This window comes from Salmo trutta, chromosome 24, assembly GCF_901001165.1.
Source record: "Salmo trutta chromosome 24, fSalTru1.1, whole genome shotgun sequence".
In the NCBI taxonomy this organism is placed as follows: domain Eukaryota; kingdom Metazoa; phylum Chordata; class Actinopteri; order Salmoniformes; family Salmonidae; genus Salmo; species Salmo trutta.
The window spans coordinates 19,675,049-19,690,775 of record NC_042980.1 but is presented as its reverse complement, the minus strand read 5'-3'; the positions used below and the strand labels follow the sequence as shown (position 1 = coordinate 19,690,775).

At 44.5% G+C, this 15,727-nt stretch overlaps 1 protein-coding gene across 6 annotated transcripts in view; it reads right to left on the bottom strand.

Moving 5' to 3' along the window:
* LOC115160873 (tyrosine-protein phosphatase non-receptor type 4) overlaps window positions 1-15,727 on the bottom strand; it is a 102,690-nt gene that overhangs the window by 30,906 nt on the left and 56,057 nt on the right. For 4 of the 6 annotated variants that reach the window (XM_029711359.1, XM_029711363.1, XM_029711364.1 and 1 more), the window contains exons 8-14: window positions 11,090-11,210; window positions 10,480-10,567; window positions 9,218-9,306; window positions 7,964-8,027; window positions 6,045-6,217; window positions 5,336-5,413; window positions 4,683-4,817 (exon numbers count right to left, since the gene is read on the bottom strand). In XM_029711359.1, the coding sequence (XP_029567219.1) occupies window positions 4,683-4,817; window positions 5,336-5,413; window positions 6,045-6,217; window positions 7,964-8,027; window positions 9,218-9,306; window positions 10,480-10,567; window positions 11,090-11,210 (748 nt within the window). The remainder of the gene's footprint in view (window positions 1-4,682; window positions 4,818-5,335; window positions 5,414-6,044; window positions 6,218-7,963; window positions 8,028-9,217; window positions 9,307-10,479; window positions 10,568-11,089; window positions 11,211-15,727) is intronic. The other 2 variants (XM_029711360.1, XM_029711362.1) reach the window with 1 other exon arrangement.

The window sequence follows — 15,727 nt, the reverse complement described above, 5'->3', positions numbered from 1 at the left end:
CACAAGTATTCAGACCCTTTACTTAATACTTTGTTGAAGCACCTTTGGCAGATGCTCTGTCAGGTTGGATGTGAAGCCACTCCTGCATTGTCTTGGCTGTGTGCTTTGGGTCGTTGTCCTGTTGGAAGGTGAACCTTCACCCCAGTCTGAGGTTCTGAGCACTCTGGAGCAGGTTTTCAAGGATCTTTCTATACTTTGCTCCGTTCATCTTTCCCTCGATCCTGACTAGTTTCCCAATCCCTGCCACTGAAAAACATCCCCACAGCACGTGCCACCATGTTTCACCTTAAGGATGGTGCCAGGTTTCTTCCAGACGTGACGCTGAGCATTCATGCCAAAGAGTTCAATCTTGGTTTCATCAGACCAGAGAATCTTGTTTCTCATGGTCTGAGAATCGTTAGGTGCCTTTTGGCATACTCCAAGTGGGCTGTCATGTGCCTTTTACTGAGGAGTGGCTTCTGTCTGGCCACACTACCATAAAAGCCTGATTGGTGGAGTGCTGCAGAGACAGTTGTCCTTCTGGAAGGTTCCCCATCTCCACAGAGGAACTCTGGACCTCTGTCAGAGTGACCATTGGGTTGGTCAACTCCCTGACAAAGGCCCTTCTCCTTCGATTGCTCAGATTGGCCAGGAGGCCAACTCTAGGAAGAGTCTAGGTGGTTCCAAACTTTCATTTAAGAATGATGGAGGCCACTGTGTTCTCGGGGACCTTCAATGCTGCAGAAACTTTTTTGCACCCGTCCTCAGATCTGTGCCTCAACACAATCCTGTCTCGGAGCTCTAAATCAAATGAAATTGTATTGGTCACATACACATATTATTGCGGGTGTAGCGAAATTCTCCAACGGCGCAGTAGTATCTATCAATTCACAACAACACACACAAATCTAAAAGTAAAAGAATGGAATTAAGAAATATATCAAATATTGCCATTGACTAAAATACAATAGAATCAAATACAGTATATACATATGAGGTGAGTAAAGCAGTATGTAAACATTAATATTATTTAATTGTTCCATTATTAAAGTGGCCAGTGATTCCAACTATGTACAGTTGAAGTCGGAAGTTTACATACACTGAGGTTGGAGTCATTAAAACTAATTTTCAACCAATCCACAAACTTACTGTTAAAAAACTATAGTTTTTGCAAGTCAGTTAGGACATCTACTTTGTGCATGACAAGTCATTTTTCCAACAATTGTTTACAGGCAGATTATTCCACTGTATCACAATTCCAGTGGGTCAGAAGTTTACATACACCAAGTTGACTGTGCCTTTAAACAGCTTGGAAAATTCCAGAAAATGATGTCATGGCTTTAGAAGCTTCTGATAGGCTATTTGACAATTTGAGTCAATTGGAGGTGTACCTGTATTTCAAGGCCTATCTTCAAACGCAGTGCCTCCTTGCGTGACATCATGGGAAAATCTAAAGAAATCAGCTAAGACCTCAGAAAAAAAAAAGGGAGACCTCCACAAGTCTGGTTCATCCTTGGGAGCAATTTCCAAACGCCTGAAGGTACCACGTTCATCTGTACAAACAATAGTACGCAAGTATAAACACCATGGGACCACACAGCCGTCATACCGCTCAGGAAGGAGACGCGTTCTGTCTCCTAGAGATGAACGTACTTTGGTGCAAAAAGTGCAAATCAATCCCAGAACAGCAAAGGACCTTGTGAAGATGCTGGAGGAAACAGGTACAAAAGTATCTATATCCACAGTAAAACGAGTCCTAAATTGACATAACCTGAAAGACCGCTCAGCAAGGAAGAAGCCACTGCTCCAAAACCGCCATAAAAAAGCCAGACTACAGTTTGCAAATACACATGGGGACAAAGATCGTACATTTTGGAGAAATGTCCTCTGGTCTGATGAAACAAAAATAGAACTGTTTGGCCATAATGACATCGTTATATTTGGAGGAAAAAGGGGGAGGCTTGCAAGCTGAAGAACACCATCCCAACCGTGAAGCACAGGGGTGGCAACATGTTGCGAAGGTGCTTTGCTGCAGGAGGGACTGGTGCACTTCACAAAATAGATGGCATCATGAGGGAAGAAAATTATGTGGCTATATTGAAGCAACATCTCAAGACATCAGTCAGGAAGTTCAAGCTTGGTCGCAAATGGGTCTTCCAAATGAACAATGACCCCAAGCATACTTCCAAAGTTGTGGCAAAATGGCTTAAGGACAACAAAGTCAAGGTATTGGAGTGGCCATCACAAAGCCCTGACCTCAATCCTATAGAACATTTGTGGGCAGAACTGAAAAGCGTGTGCGAGCAAGGAGGCCTACAAACCTGACTCAGTTACACCAGCTCTGTCAGGAGGAATGGGCCAAAATTCACCCAACTTATTGTGGGAAGCTTGTGGAAAAAGGAAAAAAAGCTGAAATCAATCTTTCTCTCCACTATTATCCTGACATTTCACATTCTTAAAATAAAGTGGTGATCCTAACTGACCAAAGACAGGGAATTTTTACTAGGATTAAATATCAGGAATTGTGAAAAACTGAGTTTCAATGTATTTGGCTAAGCTTCCGACTTCAATTGTATATAGGGCAGCAACCTAAAAGGTGTCGTGTTTGTGTAACCGGGTGGAAGCCGGCTAGTGATGGCCTTGAGATAGCTGTTTTTCAGTTTCTCGGTACCTGCTTTGATGCACCTGTACTGACCTCGCCTTTTGGTTGATAGTGGCGTGAACAGGCCGTGGCTCGGGTGGTTGATGTCCTTGATCTTTTTGGCCTTCCTATGACATTTGGTGCTGTAGGTGTCCTGGAGGGTAGGTAGATTGCCTCCGGTGATGCGTTGGACAGACTGCACCACCCTTGCGGTCTGTGCAGTTTCGGTACCAGGTGGTGATATAGCCCAACAGAATTATCTCAATTGGGCATCTGTAAAAGTTTGTGACGGTTTTAGGTGACAAGCCAAATTTCTTCTGCCTCCTGAGGTTGAAGAGGCGTTGTTGCACCTTCACCACACTGTCTGTGTGGGTGGACCATTTCAGATCGGCGTACACATTCCTGACGAATAACTTTAAGCTTTCCACCTGCTCCACTGCGGTCCCGTCGATGTGGATGTGGATAGGGGCGTGCTCCTTCTGCTGTTTCCTGAAGTCCACAATCAGTAACTTTTCTTTGAGGTTGGTTGAGAGGTTATTTTCCTGGCACCACTCTCCCAGGGCACTCACCTCCTCTCTGTAGGCTGTCTCGTCATTGTTGGTAATCAGGTCTACTACTGTTGTGTCGTCTGTAAACTTCATGACTGAGTTGGAGGCGTGAGTGGCCACACAGTCATGTGTAAACAAGGAGTACAGGAGGGGGCTGAGCACGCACCCTTGTGTAGCCCCTCTGTTGAGGATCAGCGAAGCGGAGGTGCTGTTTCCCACCTTCACCACCTAGGGGGCGGCCCATCAGAAAGTCCAGGACACAGTTGCACAGGACGGGGTTCAGATCCAGGGCCCCGAGCTTAACGATGAGCTTGGAGGGTACTATGGTGTTGAATGCTGAGCTATAGTCAATGAACAGCATTCTTACATAGGCATTCCTCTTGTCCAGATGGGATAGTGCAGTCTGCAGGCGATTGCATCGTCTGTGAATCTATTGGGGTGTCAGGTAGAGGTAATAGGATCCTTAACTAGCCCCTCAAAGCACTTCATGATGACAGAAGTGAGTGCTATGGGGTGATAGTCATTTAGTTCCGTTACCTTTGCTTCATGGGAATAATAGTGGAAATCTTCCAACGTCCCCACAGTGACCGTACATACATTTCCCAACCAGAAGCCATGTATTACAGGCAACATCCGCACCGAGCTAAAGGCTAGCGCTGCTTTCAAGGAGCGGGATGCTAATCCAGAAGCTCATAAGAAATCCTGCTATGCCCTCAGGCGAACCATCAAACAGGCAAAGTGTCAATACAGGACTAAGATTGAATCCTACTAGACCAGCTCTGATGTTCGTCGGATGTGGCAGGGCTTGAAAAATATCACAGACTACAAAGGGAAACGCAGCCACGAGCTGCCCAGTGACGTGAGCCTAACAGATGAGCTAAATGCCTTTTATGCTCACTTCGAAGCAAGCAACACTGAAGCATGCATGAGAGCACCAGCTGTTCCGGACAACTGTGATCACGCTCTCTGTAGCTGATGTGAGCAAGACCTTAAAACAGGTCAACATTCACAAAGCACCATCAACACCACTGAGCTGCTGGTCTACAGACAAATCCTTTGACCTCAAGGCTTGGTTTTTGCTCTGACATGCACTGTCAAGTGTGGGACCTTAGATAGACAGGTGTGTTCCTTTCCAAATCAATCAATTGAATTGACCGCAGGTGGACTTTAATCAAGTTGTAGAAACATCAAGGATGATCAATGGAAACAGGATGCACCGGAGCTCAATTTCAAGTCTTATAGCAAAGGGTCTGACTACTTATGTAAATAAGGTAATACATTTGCAAATATTTCTAAAAACCTGTTTTTGCTTTGTCATTATGGGGAAGTGTGTGTAGATTGCTGAGAAAAACAATTAATTTAATCAATTTTAGAATAAGGCTGTAATGCAACAAAAGTAGGTAAAAGGGAAGGGGTCTGAATACTTTCCAAATGCACCGTCTGTCTCGCCATCTCTTGATATGTAGGCATTATATTAGGACATGCAATTATATTAGGACATGTCAGGAACTTACTGGTTAGGGGTTCCGGGTGGGGAGCGTGTGGGCAGGCTCTGGGTCTCCAGCCTCTCGTCTGATAGGCTGTTCCGGCTCACAGCCTCCCAGTCTGTCCCGCCCATCAACTTCCTGGCCAGGGGCTTACTGGGAGACCTACTCAGAAAGGAAACACAATCACATGACCGAGCCAAGGAGAAAGTGATACTGCTGACCAATGGGATGGAGGACTGTGTGATAAGGGAGATGGAAAAAAGGCACCCTATATAGTGCACTACCTTTAACCAGGGCACACATAGAGTGCACTAAATAGGGAATAGGGTGCCATCTTTGACACAGCCAGAGTTATGAAACAATCCAGTCTTAAGCCCAGATGTTGATGCTGACTGAGGCCCAAGCTCAGAGATAAAGATATAAGCTGTGAGACTAGGATGTTATGTTTGGCCCATCAACACTAATTCATCCTACATCACCTCCGAGTAGAGGGGCAATAATAAGGCAGTAGATGAATGCTAATTAGCTGGTGCTCGTTCACCATCACTTGACTTTGGGCATTACAGATTTAGGCAGTCTTACTCTTAGAGGACCTTATAGCAGTAACGCGGCCTAACAGATACATTCAGAATGCATCTGTTCATATACATGTACAGACAGTACAGTGGTGCATTATGTACCTGGCGAACACCCGGTCCTTGATCCCCTTCTCTTTGCCATACTGCACCGACTGCACCTCTGTCCTCCCGCTGCAGAGACAACGTTCAAACAACATCCAACCATCATTTAATACCATTCAGCCACATATTACAAACGGCACCTTACTTCCCAACATGTGCTTCAATAATGCATAAAAAAACTCTCCACTTCGTGTTTCTGTTTCAACCATGTCTCAGACTTTTCTCCAAAACCCCGGTTTGTCACAGCACAATCTAGAACGATGAAACGCTGAAGTTTTAGCCCCCTCATCACCCCCACTCACAGCTCAGAGCAAATATTCAAGTATTTAAATTTCAACAGTGAACAGTTTACATTTGTTTGTACTATTTCTAAACTACATCTGAGAAATGAGTCCATATGAATAATAGAAGAACTCCCTTTTCCCCAAAAAAACTAAAAAGCATTTTGAAAAACAAGCTCAGTTCTGGGGCATGGTTAATAATTCAACTACTTTTCTCCAAGATGAGAGCACGATAGCCAACAGCTAATGTAACTCCCCAAACACTGATGATTGATGGAACCTGTCATTGTGACCTAGCAAACATTGTACCTGTGTTGACATTTCAATGACAGTGTTTTGCGAGGGTGTGGGTGGGCGTGTGTGTGTGTGTGTGTGTGTGTGTGCGCGCGCGGGCATGCTCATGGTTGGCAATGGGGATTTTCGCCTACCAGTAACGGAACTTGGAGCCCAGGGTAAAGTAGTGGGCAAAGAAGTTCTTCTGGGGGGGAACGGGCCGGTCCAGACGGAAGAAGGTGTGGTGTTCTACACAGGTCTTCCATAAGTTCTTACAGGCTCTGTAGTTTACCATGTTAAACCCCAGCAACGTCTCCCTGGTCTCATTCTGTAAAAGGAGGGAGGGAGGGGAAAGAGTGGGGAGAGAGAATGACAGTGAGTGACAACAATAATGACAAATGGTAAAGGACGTTTCCATACCGTACTGTGAGCAATACAGTCCGAGCTGCTGGTATGTAACCGCCTTCCCACAGAGCATTACATGTTTTAGGTCAATAGGCTTTACTGTGTACTATGATTCTCCTTGCACGTTGTGACCTAGGGTTGGAGTCTGTATGTGTGTGTTTAGCATGCCTGAGACTCAAGTAGCAGCAGTGAGGAGGTGTTGAGTCAAGGTCTTGGTCACAGATGGGGGGTAGACAGGCAGCAGGGGGTTAATCCTTATCTGCAGCCACAACATCCCCAGACCCCTCCCTCATCCCCCAGGGGTTTCCTGATGGCACATGCCACTAGCCATGAAGACATGGTGGTCCCACTTGGGTAATAATGTTCACAGGGACAGCTAATGTTCTGGTACAAGTTCAGCTCATATAGCCTGTGTTAGCCTATAAACAGAAAAAGACCGCAAAAACAACCACCACCTAGAAGTTTAGGTTCAGTGTGTTTTTTTTGTTTTTTTACACAGCGAGTTTGCTGACTGTCCACACTTGCATCTTGAAACAACTTCAAGGAAGAGCAGGTTCTCTGAACAACCCCATCATCGTGTACATTAGACTAGAGGTCACCTAGCCTCGCAGTGAGGTCAGATAAAGTAGGGCTACTCTCTTGTTCACTGGAGACAACTCACTAGTCCAGGAGAAGAAAAAATAAATAAAGGGGCAAATTCATTTCCTGGTTTGTTGTTGCTTTTTAAAGTGTGTGCTGTGACCCGTGCTCACATGACCGGCCGTGAACAGCCTTACCCATCTGTCCATGGGTGCATCCCAAATGGCACCCTATTCCCTATATACTGCACTATTTTGGGCACAGCCCTGGCCAAAAGTAGTGCACTAAATATGGAATTGGGTGCCATTTGGGATGCACCCATGAATTATACAGCCTGAGTGACACCATGGAGGCTGGCTGACGGCCCCAGCGCTTTTAGTACAACTGCTCTGGAAATAGACCTCATCCATTATTGAACCAGGGAAGGGGGGAGTGGATGGGGATCTTTTCCTGGGATTCCATGGTTCCATCGTGGGGCTTAACGGAACAGAGAGGAGTGAGAAGCAGAGGGAGCCAGCAGCTTTCGAATCAGTTTCAGATCACGCTCACCGCCTCCCGCTGCCACAAATCTATTCTTCATAATTAATAAGCATTTAACAAGCTCTTCCTGTCTCGCTGTCCCAGATTCCAGAGACAGTCAGCGGCGGAGCAGACCGGTGATTATGCCAGCATGCCAGTTAGTCAAATAAACAAATATGGACGCTGGGTTTGGGTGAGGGGGCAGTGTGTTGTTAATGTCTAAGCTAAGTTACTTCAGATTGATATGGATGCCTGTGGTATGGTGTGGGGAGGGACTGGATCAGTGGTAGATGGTCATTAAGTCCATTAGTAGTATTAGCTAGTCTAGTCTAACTCATCCAGGTTCCACCCTGAGGATGAGCCAGAGAACTGGGTCTGATCTGGTGACACTTATGACAAGGAAACATGGTCACACATGCTTATAGGAACCTAGGGGCTGCTAGGTTCACTACAAAGTGTGGTCCACTGGGTGAAAGACTCCTCTGACTCCACACACATTGCTGCTAGTAGATCCCATCTCACATTTTACTGTCAAAAGAAGGACAGTGAAAACAACGACTTGAATACTTACCACTTCTCTCCTGAGCTGAACGAAGAACTGTTTGCACTTGAACGATATTTTCACAATCTTCAACCTGAGAGGGGAGAGAAACCCACAGAAATGCGTCAATGTGTGTCACTGCTGAGGGTCCTCTTCTTTCATGGCTCAAATCAGAGCCACTGCAGAGAGAAGCTGACTTTAAAATGTCTCCCTATCAAGACTAATCCCCTCCCTTCCTCCTCCCATCCTCACTCTTCCCTCTCCCTCCCTTCCCCCTTCAGCCCTTTTCCCACTTCTACATGACTCACAGCTCACCTAAATATATTTTACATTCTTACATACACACACATTCTCTTTCTCTCTAAGGCAGTGAGTCATGCCCCATCTAAGCAAAGCTAATTTGTCAGCCCGTTGTAGACAGAAATAGGAGCGAGGCTAGAATCCACACGACTCACTCTCTCAGATACATCTCTGTTCCGAGTGACTGGACCACTATGCTTTCTGATCTGCTCTCTGAGAGGAATAACGTTATGCATCACCTTTTACTAGTAGGGGCAGGCAAGCCAAACAGAGAGGGAGTGGCCGATAGGAGGAAAGCCTTTTGCGTGACAGTTGCCGACAGCTGTTGTGAAACGCGCCACTGTTAGCAGCCCTAAATTTAACCGGACTGGAAAGCATCTGAGCCCATATATTTTCAAATGAGCTGTCTGTGCTACATCAAGCAGCTGGCTTTAAAGAATGGGGATGTGTGTGCTGTGAGGAGCTTGTAGGGGGTGGGGGTTGGGAAGTGTGTGTCAGTGTGTTGGATTATCACTCGTCTGGTCAGGATTTGGGCTATGCTGTCCCACCCCTGGCACACACTTCCAGAAGCCCCACCAACAGGGCTGAATTTATAAGAATTAAAGCTTCGGGCCTCAGACAATTCACATGAAAGCCTAAACCGCTCGGAGTCCGCTCTCAGAGGAGATCCTAGGAATGATAATCTGCGGTTTACAGATTAATATGTAAAGCACTCGTGAGGTGCTTAGAAGAATCCTATTCAACACTTTTCTGAATGCTTCTGCAACCTGGATGATTGAAGTCGATGATATATAGCTGAAAAAACAAAACATATCCTCTTCCTACTCACACACACAGTGAACATTTAAATTTCTAACACAATCTACAAAAGTGTATGCTATTTGGGATCACAAAGGATCCTCTTGTAGCTGCGATCAAATTCATTCTCTGATTCACAAATCACCTCATCTTGTATCAGAATCAAGTCTTCAGTTTGTCACTCACCAGGGAAAGCAGTTGATTCGTACCCTGTTCTTGTAAACCACGATCCCTGCGGACATCACCCCAATTAAAATCTCAGTGTTACTTTGATCCTGGAACAGAGAGCGAGAAAGAGGAAGATTGGGATGAAGAAACACAGGAAGGAAGGAAATCAACGAGAAACATTGGTGGCTTAAGAGTCTAAGTACCCTGACAGTGGGCAAAGCCTGGTGGGAGCTTTGGCTGGTGTACAGACACAGACCCTTTCCCCCTAATGCAGGGGTGGGGGGAGGGACGCCTTTTGGTGGCCCTAAGCTACATTTTGGTTGGGGGGAGCCCCCCACGCGCTAGCAGTCGCTTAGTGGCTAGGGCCGGATATCAGTAGGGGGGGAGGATTGTCCTCAGCTTAAAATGGGGCACAATCACTCTTGTCATTCTTTTGTTTTCTTATGTTTGTTGTGTAGTAAATAGTTCAGCTTTTATTTCAATTATTTTTTATTAATTTTTTCCTGTAAAGCACATTGTGTTGCATTCCATGTCTGAAATGTGCTGTATACATAAAACTTGATACCTCTCCACTAATAGTCAAAGTGTGGTGATCATTCTAGAGAAAGAAATGGCTGGATGGACAATGGTGGCTGGGGCCTCTTTTTAGATCTGCCTTTGACTCATTTTACCAGGACTGTCTACGTATAACCTGGCCATTGCGTGACCTGCTCTGTCTTATGAACCAAACTATTATCCAGACAAAAACAAGCAAACCTAGACGGTCAAACAGACACACACCAAGACACCCAAACACGCACATAAAAGCATGCAGACAGACACATTATCTGGGGCAAAGAGAAAAGCCTGTCTAATCGGACAATGAGGGAAATCTCTGTACAATTGCCGGATTAGTTTAAGGCCTTTTGACACTGGAGTGCTCTGCCCTGCTAGTCTTTCTTTCTTCAGAGACACACACACACAGACAGACGGCTCGTCGCGGCTCTGTGGTTCTGCTGTTCCTCAGCTGTACAGGAATCCAAAGCCTTAATAACTTCATGAGGCCCTGGCGGCACAGGCCAGAGGAACAGGCAGACTTGTACATTAGAATGATATACTACTGTACGCGCATGTTTCAACCTTAACTCTGCCTCGACACATTTCTACCTACTGGGTTAGAAAGCACAGGCTTTTCTAGATCTAAGGCACAGCTGTATGAAACATTGGTGTCAGTGGTGCTATGAAAAGTGCCTTTATACGGTAGCAGTGACACACACACAAACACAGGGGAATAGTCTTACCCTTGCATAGTGCAATTCCACTCCGTACAGCTCCAGTGTCCTTGCTGTGTTCAGGTAATTAAACTCTGACTGGGCAGGAGACAGGCCACTGAGGAGGAAGACCGAGGAATGCATGAGAGAGGGAAGGTGCCTCAAACTCCACAGCTAGTAACCCATGCACAGAAAATGGAGCTGTACAGTGAGGCCACGCTTTTTCTCAGAAATTCACTCAATAAAACCATGGAAACCTTCTCTGCTATGAAAGCTGGTGCAGACAAGTAAAATGAGTATACAGCTGTGTATGAACATCAAAATCAAACCAAAATTGTATTGGTCGCGTACACAGTTTAGCAGGTGTTATGGTGAGTGCAGCGAAAGGCTTATCTTCCTAGTTCCTATCAATCAATGCTGTAAATGTTAAACTACACATTTAATAAAAACTTAGTACAGCAGTAGACAAGTTCTTTTTGGATGTAGGTAATAGTACTAGAAATGTTCTGAGCAACTAAAAAAAAAAAATACTGCAAAGTTGACTAGGAGCTAGAAACAGGGTGACCGTGTCTGTCGGCGCCATCTTTTGTTTCTTGGATCAGAAAGAGAGTATGCATGTCTTGTGAAGATGGGCCCCTACCTGTGCTGTTGGTGGTGTTTGGTGACCTCCTTGTCGAAGCCTTGGGGCGGGTTGGGGACGAAGCAGAACTCTGAGAGGTAACCAGGAGCATGCTCCAAATCACTGTAGTCCCCCAGCTCAGCTACACAGTGCAGAGAGTGAGTCAAATAAATTAAAATAGTAGACAGTCAAGTCAACTCCCTATTTGATGCAGAAAACAGCAGGCTTATACTGTATATGAAAGATAAACCATTACCTATCAATGCAGTAACGAATAGAAGACAATAACCTCAATCAAAAGCCTGGTTTTGATGTCTATTAATGAAAGAGACAAGTGGTTGAGAAGCCTTTGGTGCTCCAACCACCTCTACAGTAGCTAAGTACCTTAGATCCATTAGCTTGCGGTCGTGTGTGAAAGGGCCTCAATTCATATGAGTGGACCTCTTATTAACCACTGGCTCACGACTATCACTGACAAACACATCAATTCAAAACACAGTTATTGATGTAATCACCAGAAAGAAAAAAAGCACGCTCAAACTAAACAGTAAATTGCCTATGGATTTATGCAAAGAAATATCTACACAGCACTAATGCCAGAGGCTTCAGCAGAGTGCATTTCTTGATCGAATTTGATCAGCCTCACCGATTTCGCAAAACTAAGCCGAATTAACAGCAGCATTCCATCATGTTTCATACCCTTAACCCCATGGCTACAATAGCATGAAACCCTTCTCATGAGTAGAGACATTGAGCTAATACAGGCCTAAGTAAGTGTCTGGACATGGGATAGTTGTGTTACATGGCGGTGCAGTTCAAATCCCTCTAGTGATCTATATAGCAGTGAGACTCCCAATGAAAAGCCCTGGAGAGTGAGGCGAGCCTCAGCGGGTCGCTGCAGTGGAGATGGGACAGTCAATGAGAAACATACTCCTTAACCCCCTCCTCTCCAATCCATCAGGAGTCATTATTAAGGTCAATCTGATGAAAAGTTGAGAAGATACACTCCTCAGGCTAACGCCCACAACAATTGGAGAATGTGGCTCTGTGCCAGCTGTAGACCACTAGGCTAGGCTAACATGTAGATAGCATGTTGGTTACGGAGTTGAGCTGCTGGGCCACTCGGCTATTCTTTCCCATGAGGAGTTGAGCTGAGCTGAAAAGGCTATATTGTGCTACAGTATTCCGGACATGTCTGTTCAAGGCTGAGCAGCAGCAGTACTCTGCAACATAGTATTTTATCTACTTCAGTGGCGTAGCACAGTTTGGTAGGGCCCCCCTCAAGGTCCAAGCAGAGGAAATGTGCAGTTTTATAGATAATCTCATGTTATTTTACACTTTGTCATGAGGATGAGAGAAAATGTTGCAGTTTTAGAGCTCAGGGATTCTTGAAAGATTAATAACATTTGAAATATCTATTTTGATAGCTGATACTTTAGTCTATCACACCATGTAAAGGAACAACCTATTTATTTATTTTTATCAAATGCAACTAACTTGATTTTTGTAAACTCCATCAGACCCAATAAAGGGCATTTAGTTCTTACAATTGTCCAAGTGTTTAAAAGGCCTTTATTGTTTAGTTCTAACATTCGATTATTCAAATATGTAATACAAAATCTCCCAACTTCTTTTTGTTTTGTTTTAAAGCACTATTAAATTCCCCAGAGCTAATTTTGTTAGCATTTGGCATGTTTTTCTAGATTTAGTACATAAAACATGTATAAAGCCAACATTATCCCTTAGGTCTAATATGCTTAAACAATTTAAGTGCTTGCAATGTTGCAGAACAGTGATTACATTTTGGGAGGGGGGGAATGTTGACAAAAAAAATATGTATCTTAAGGGGGTTTAGCCATCAGTGACAGGAGTTGACAAGCCACTGACAGAGCTGACAGATACTCACAACAGTCCAATAAAAACATTTGTAATGAAATGGTGATGTTTTTACATTGGATAAAAGTAGCGACTCCGAGCAAGAAAATGGTATATCATACACTACAGTTGAGGAACAATGGGAAAATAATTCTGCTTTGAAAGCGGATAAACTTGTAACCTCACTTTTGAGAATATGGCCCTTGAATGTTTTGGTACACCTACTGGAGAGCTCTACCTTTGTCTACACCCATTCAGCATCTTTCACACCCTCTTAACCTCTATGGGACCGGCGGGACGAATTCGTCCCACCTACGTAACAGCTAGTGTAATCCTGTGGCGAGATTTTTAAAACGTTTGAAATGCTATTACTTCAATTTCTCAAACATATGACTATTTTCCAGCTATTTAAAGACAAGACTCTCGTTAATCTAACCACACTGTCCGATTTCAAAAAGGCTTTACAACGAAAGCAAAACATTAGATTGTCAGCAGAGTACCCATCCAGAAATAATCAGACACCCATTTTTCAAGCTAGCATATAATGTCACAAAAACCTAAACCACAGCTAAATGCAGCACTAACCTTTTATGATCTTCATCAGATGACACACCTAGGACATTATGTTATACAATACATGCATGTCTGTTCAATCAAGTTCATATTTATATCAAAAACCAGCTTTTTACATTAGCATGTGACGTTCAGAAAAAGCATACCCCCCGCAAACTTCCGGGGAATTTACTAACAATTTGCTAAATTACTCACGATAAACGTTCACAAAAAGCATAACAATTATTTTAAGAATTATAGATACATTACTCCTCTATGCACTCGATATGTCCGATTTTAAAATAGCTTTTCGGATGAAGCACATTTTGCAATATTCTAAGTACATAGCCCAGCCATCACGGGCTAGCTATTTTGACACCCGGCAAGTTTAGCCTTCATCAAAATCCTATTTCCTATAAGAAAAATGGTCTTACCTTTCCTGTTCTTCGTCAGAATGCACTCCCAGGACTTCTACTTCAATAACAAATGTAGGTTTGGTCCCAAATAATCCATCGTTATATCCAAACAGCGGCGTTTTGTTCGTGCGTTCTAGACACTATCAGAATGCTAAATCACGGTCGTGCGCATGGCGAAGAACGTGACAAAGGATTTCTAAATATTCCATTACAGTACTTCGAAGCATGTCAACCTCTGTTTAAAATCAATTTTTATGCAATTTATCTCGTAGAAAAGCAATAATATTCCGACCGGGAATCTGCAATTAGCTAAACAGCCGAATGAAAATACTCCACGGGGGCGAATCGCGCACGCGCCTAATTCTGTTGTCCCCTGATGCAACACTTGGAAAAGGAGATGATGTGTTTCAGCCTGAGGCTGCCTCGTCATCGTTCAGGTTTTTCCCGGGTTCTGAGAGCCTATTGGAGCCCTAGGAATTGTCACGTTACAGCTAAGATCCTTACTCTTCAATAAACAGAGACAAGAAGAACGACTCCTTGTCAGACAGGCCACTTCCTGCATGAAACCTTCTCAGGTTTTTGCCTGCCATAGGAGTTCTGTTATACTCACAGACACCATTCAAACAGTTTTAGAAACTTTAGGGTGTTTTCTATCCAACCTGAACAATAATATGAATATTCTAGCTTCTGAGTTGGTGTAGGAGGCAGTTAAAAATGGGCACATATTTTTTCCAAAATTCTCAATGCTGCCCCCTAGCCCGTAGAGGTTAAGCTTCAGCCCCACCCATCTCTTTAAGGATTAACATGTGAGGCTATGTACTAAACAACCAAAGATTAAGACTAAAGGCTGGCTTATACTATGGTGTGTTCGTAATTGAATCTGGAGTGCCAGACTGTGCTCTGGGCGTTCGTAAATTCTGAGCATTTCACACTCAGAGCGCTTAGAGCACACACTGGACGCTCTGGCCGAGGAGTAGGGTTGATCCGAGCGTTCTGGCCAAACAGCAGTAGTCAAGCACCCAAACTAACTAGCTAACGTTGGCTAGCTACTTCCAGACACAAATGAGAGAACAGCTCACTGACCATTTTACTCACCCTAGCAGAGCTGGTTAGGCTGTATAAGTTATCCAGAGCGTTGGTGACTGCAACTGTGCTGCTGGCAATGTAATTATGCTTTTTGCCAACGTTTAATGACATCGTCCATATTCAACGGGTGTTGAGCGTTCGTAAATGTATCTGTTATTCTGCGCTCTGGCACACTCAGACGGGAGTGCTCTGAAATCGGAGTAGATGGCCAGAATGAATTTACCAGATACGTCTTTTGACAGCTGTCGCAGTGACACAAAGGAGATGCCGCAGTGCAATTCGAGGCATTATCAAGTGCTTGCCAAATTGTGCATTTTTGGTCCCACCTAAAACCCTCCAACTTCACAGATTCACAATTGAAAGCATCCTGTTGGGCTGTATCACCGCCTGGTACAGCAACTGCACCGCCCACAATCGCAGGGCTCTCCAAAGGGCGATGCCGTCTGCCCAACACATCACCAGGGTTTAAACTACCTGCCCTCCGGGACATCAACAGCACCCGATGTCACAGGAAGGCCAAAAAGATCATCAAGGACATCAACCACCCAAGCCACGGCCTGTTCACCCCGCTATCATCCAGAAGGAGAGGTCAGTACAGGTGCATCAAAGCTGGGACCGAGAGACTGAAAAACAGCTTCTCTCTCAAGGCCATCAGACCGTTAAATAGCCATCACTAGCCAGCTTCCACCCAGTTACGCAACACTGCACCTTTAAGTCTTTACTGAAGACT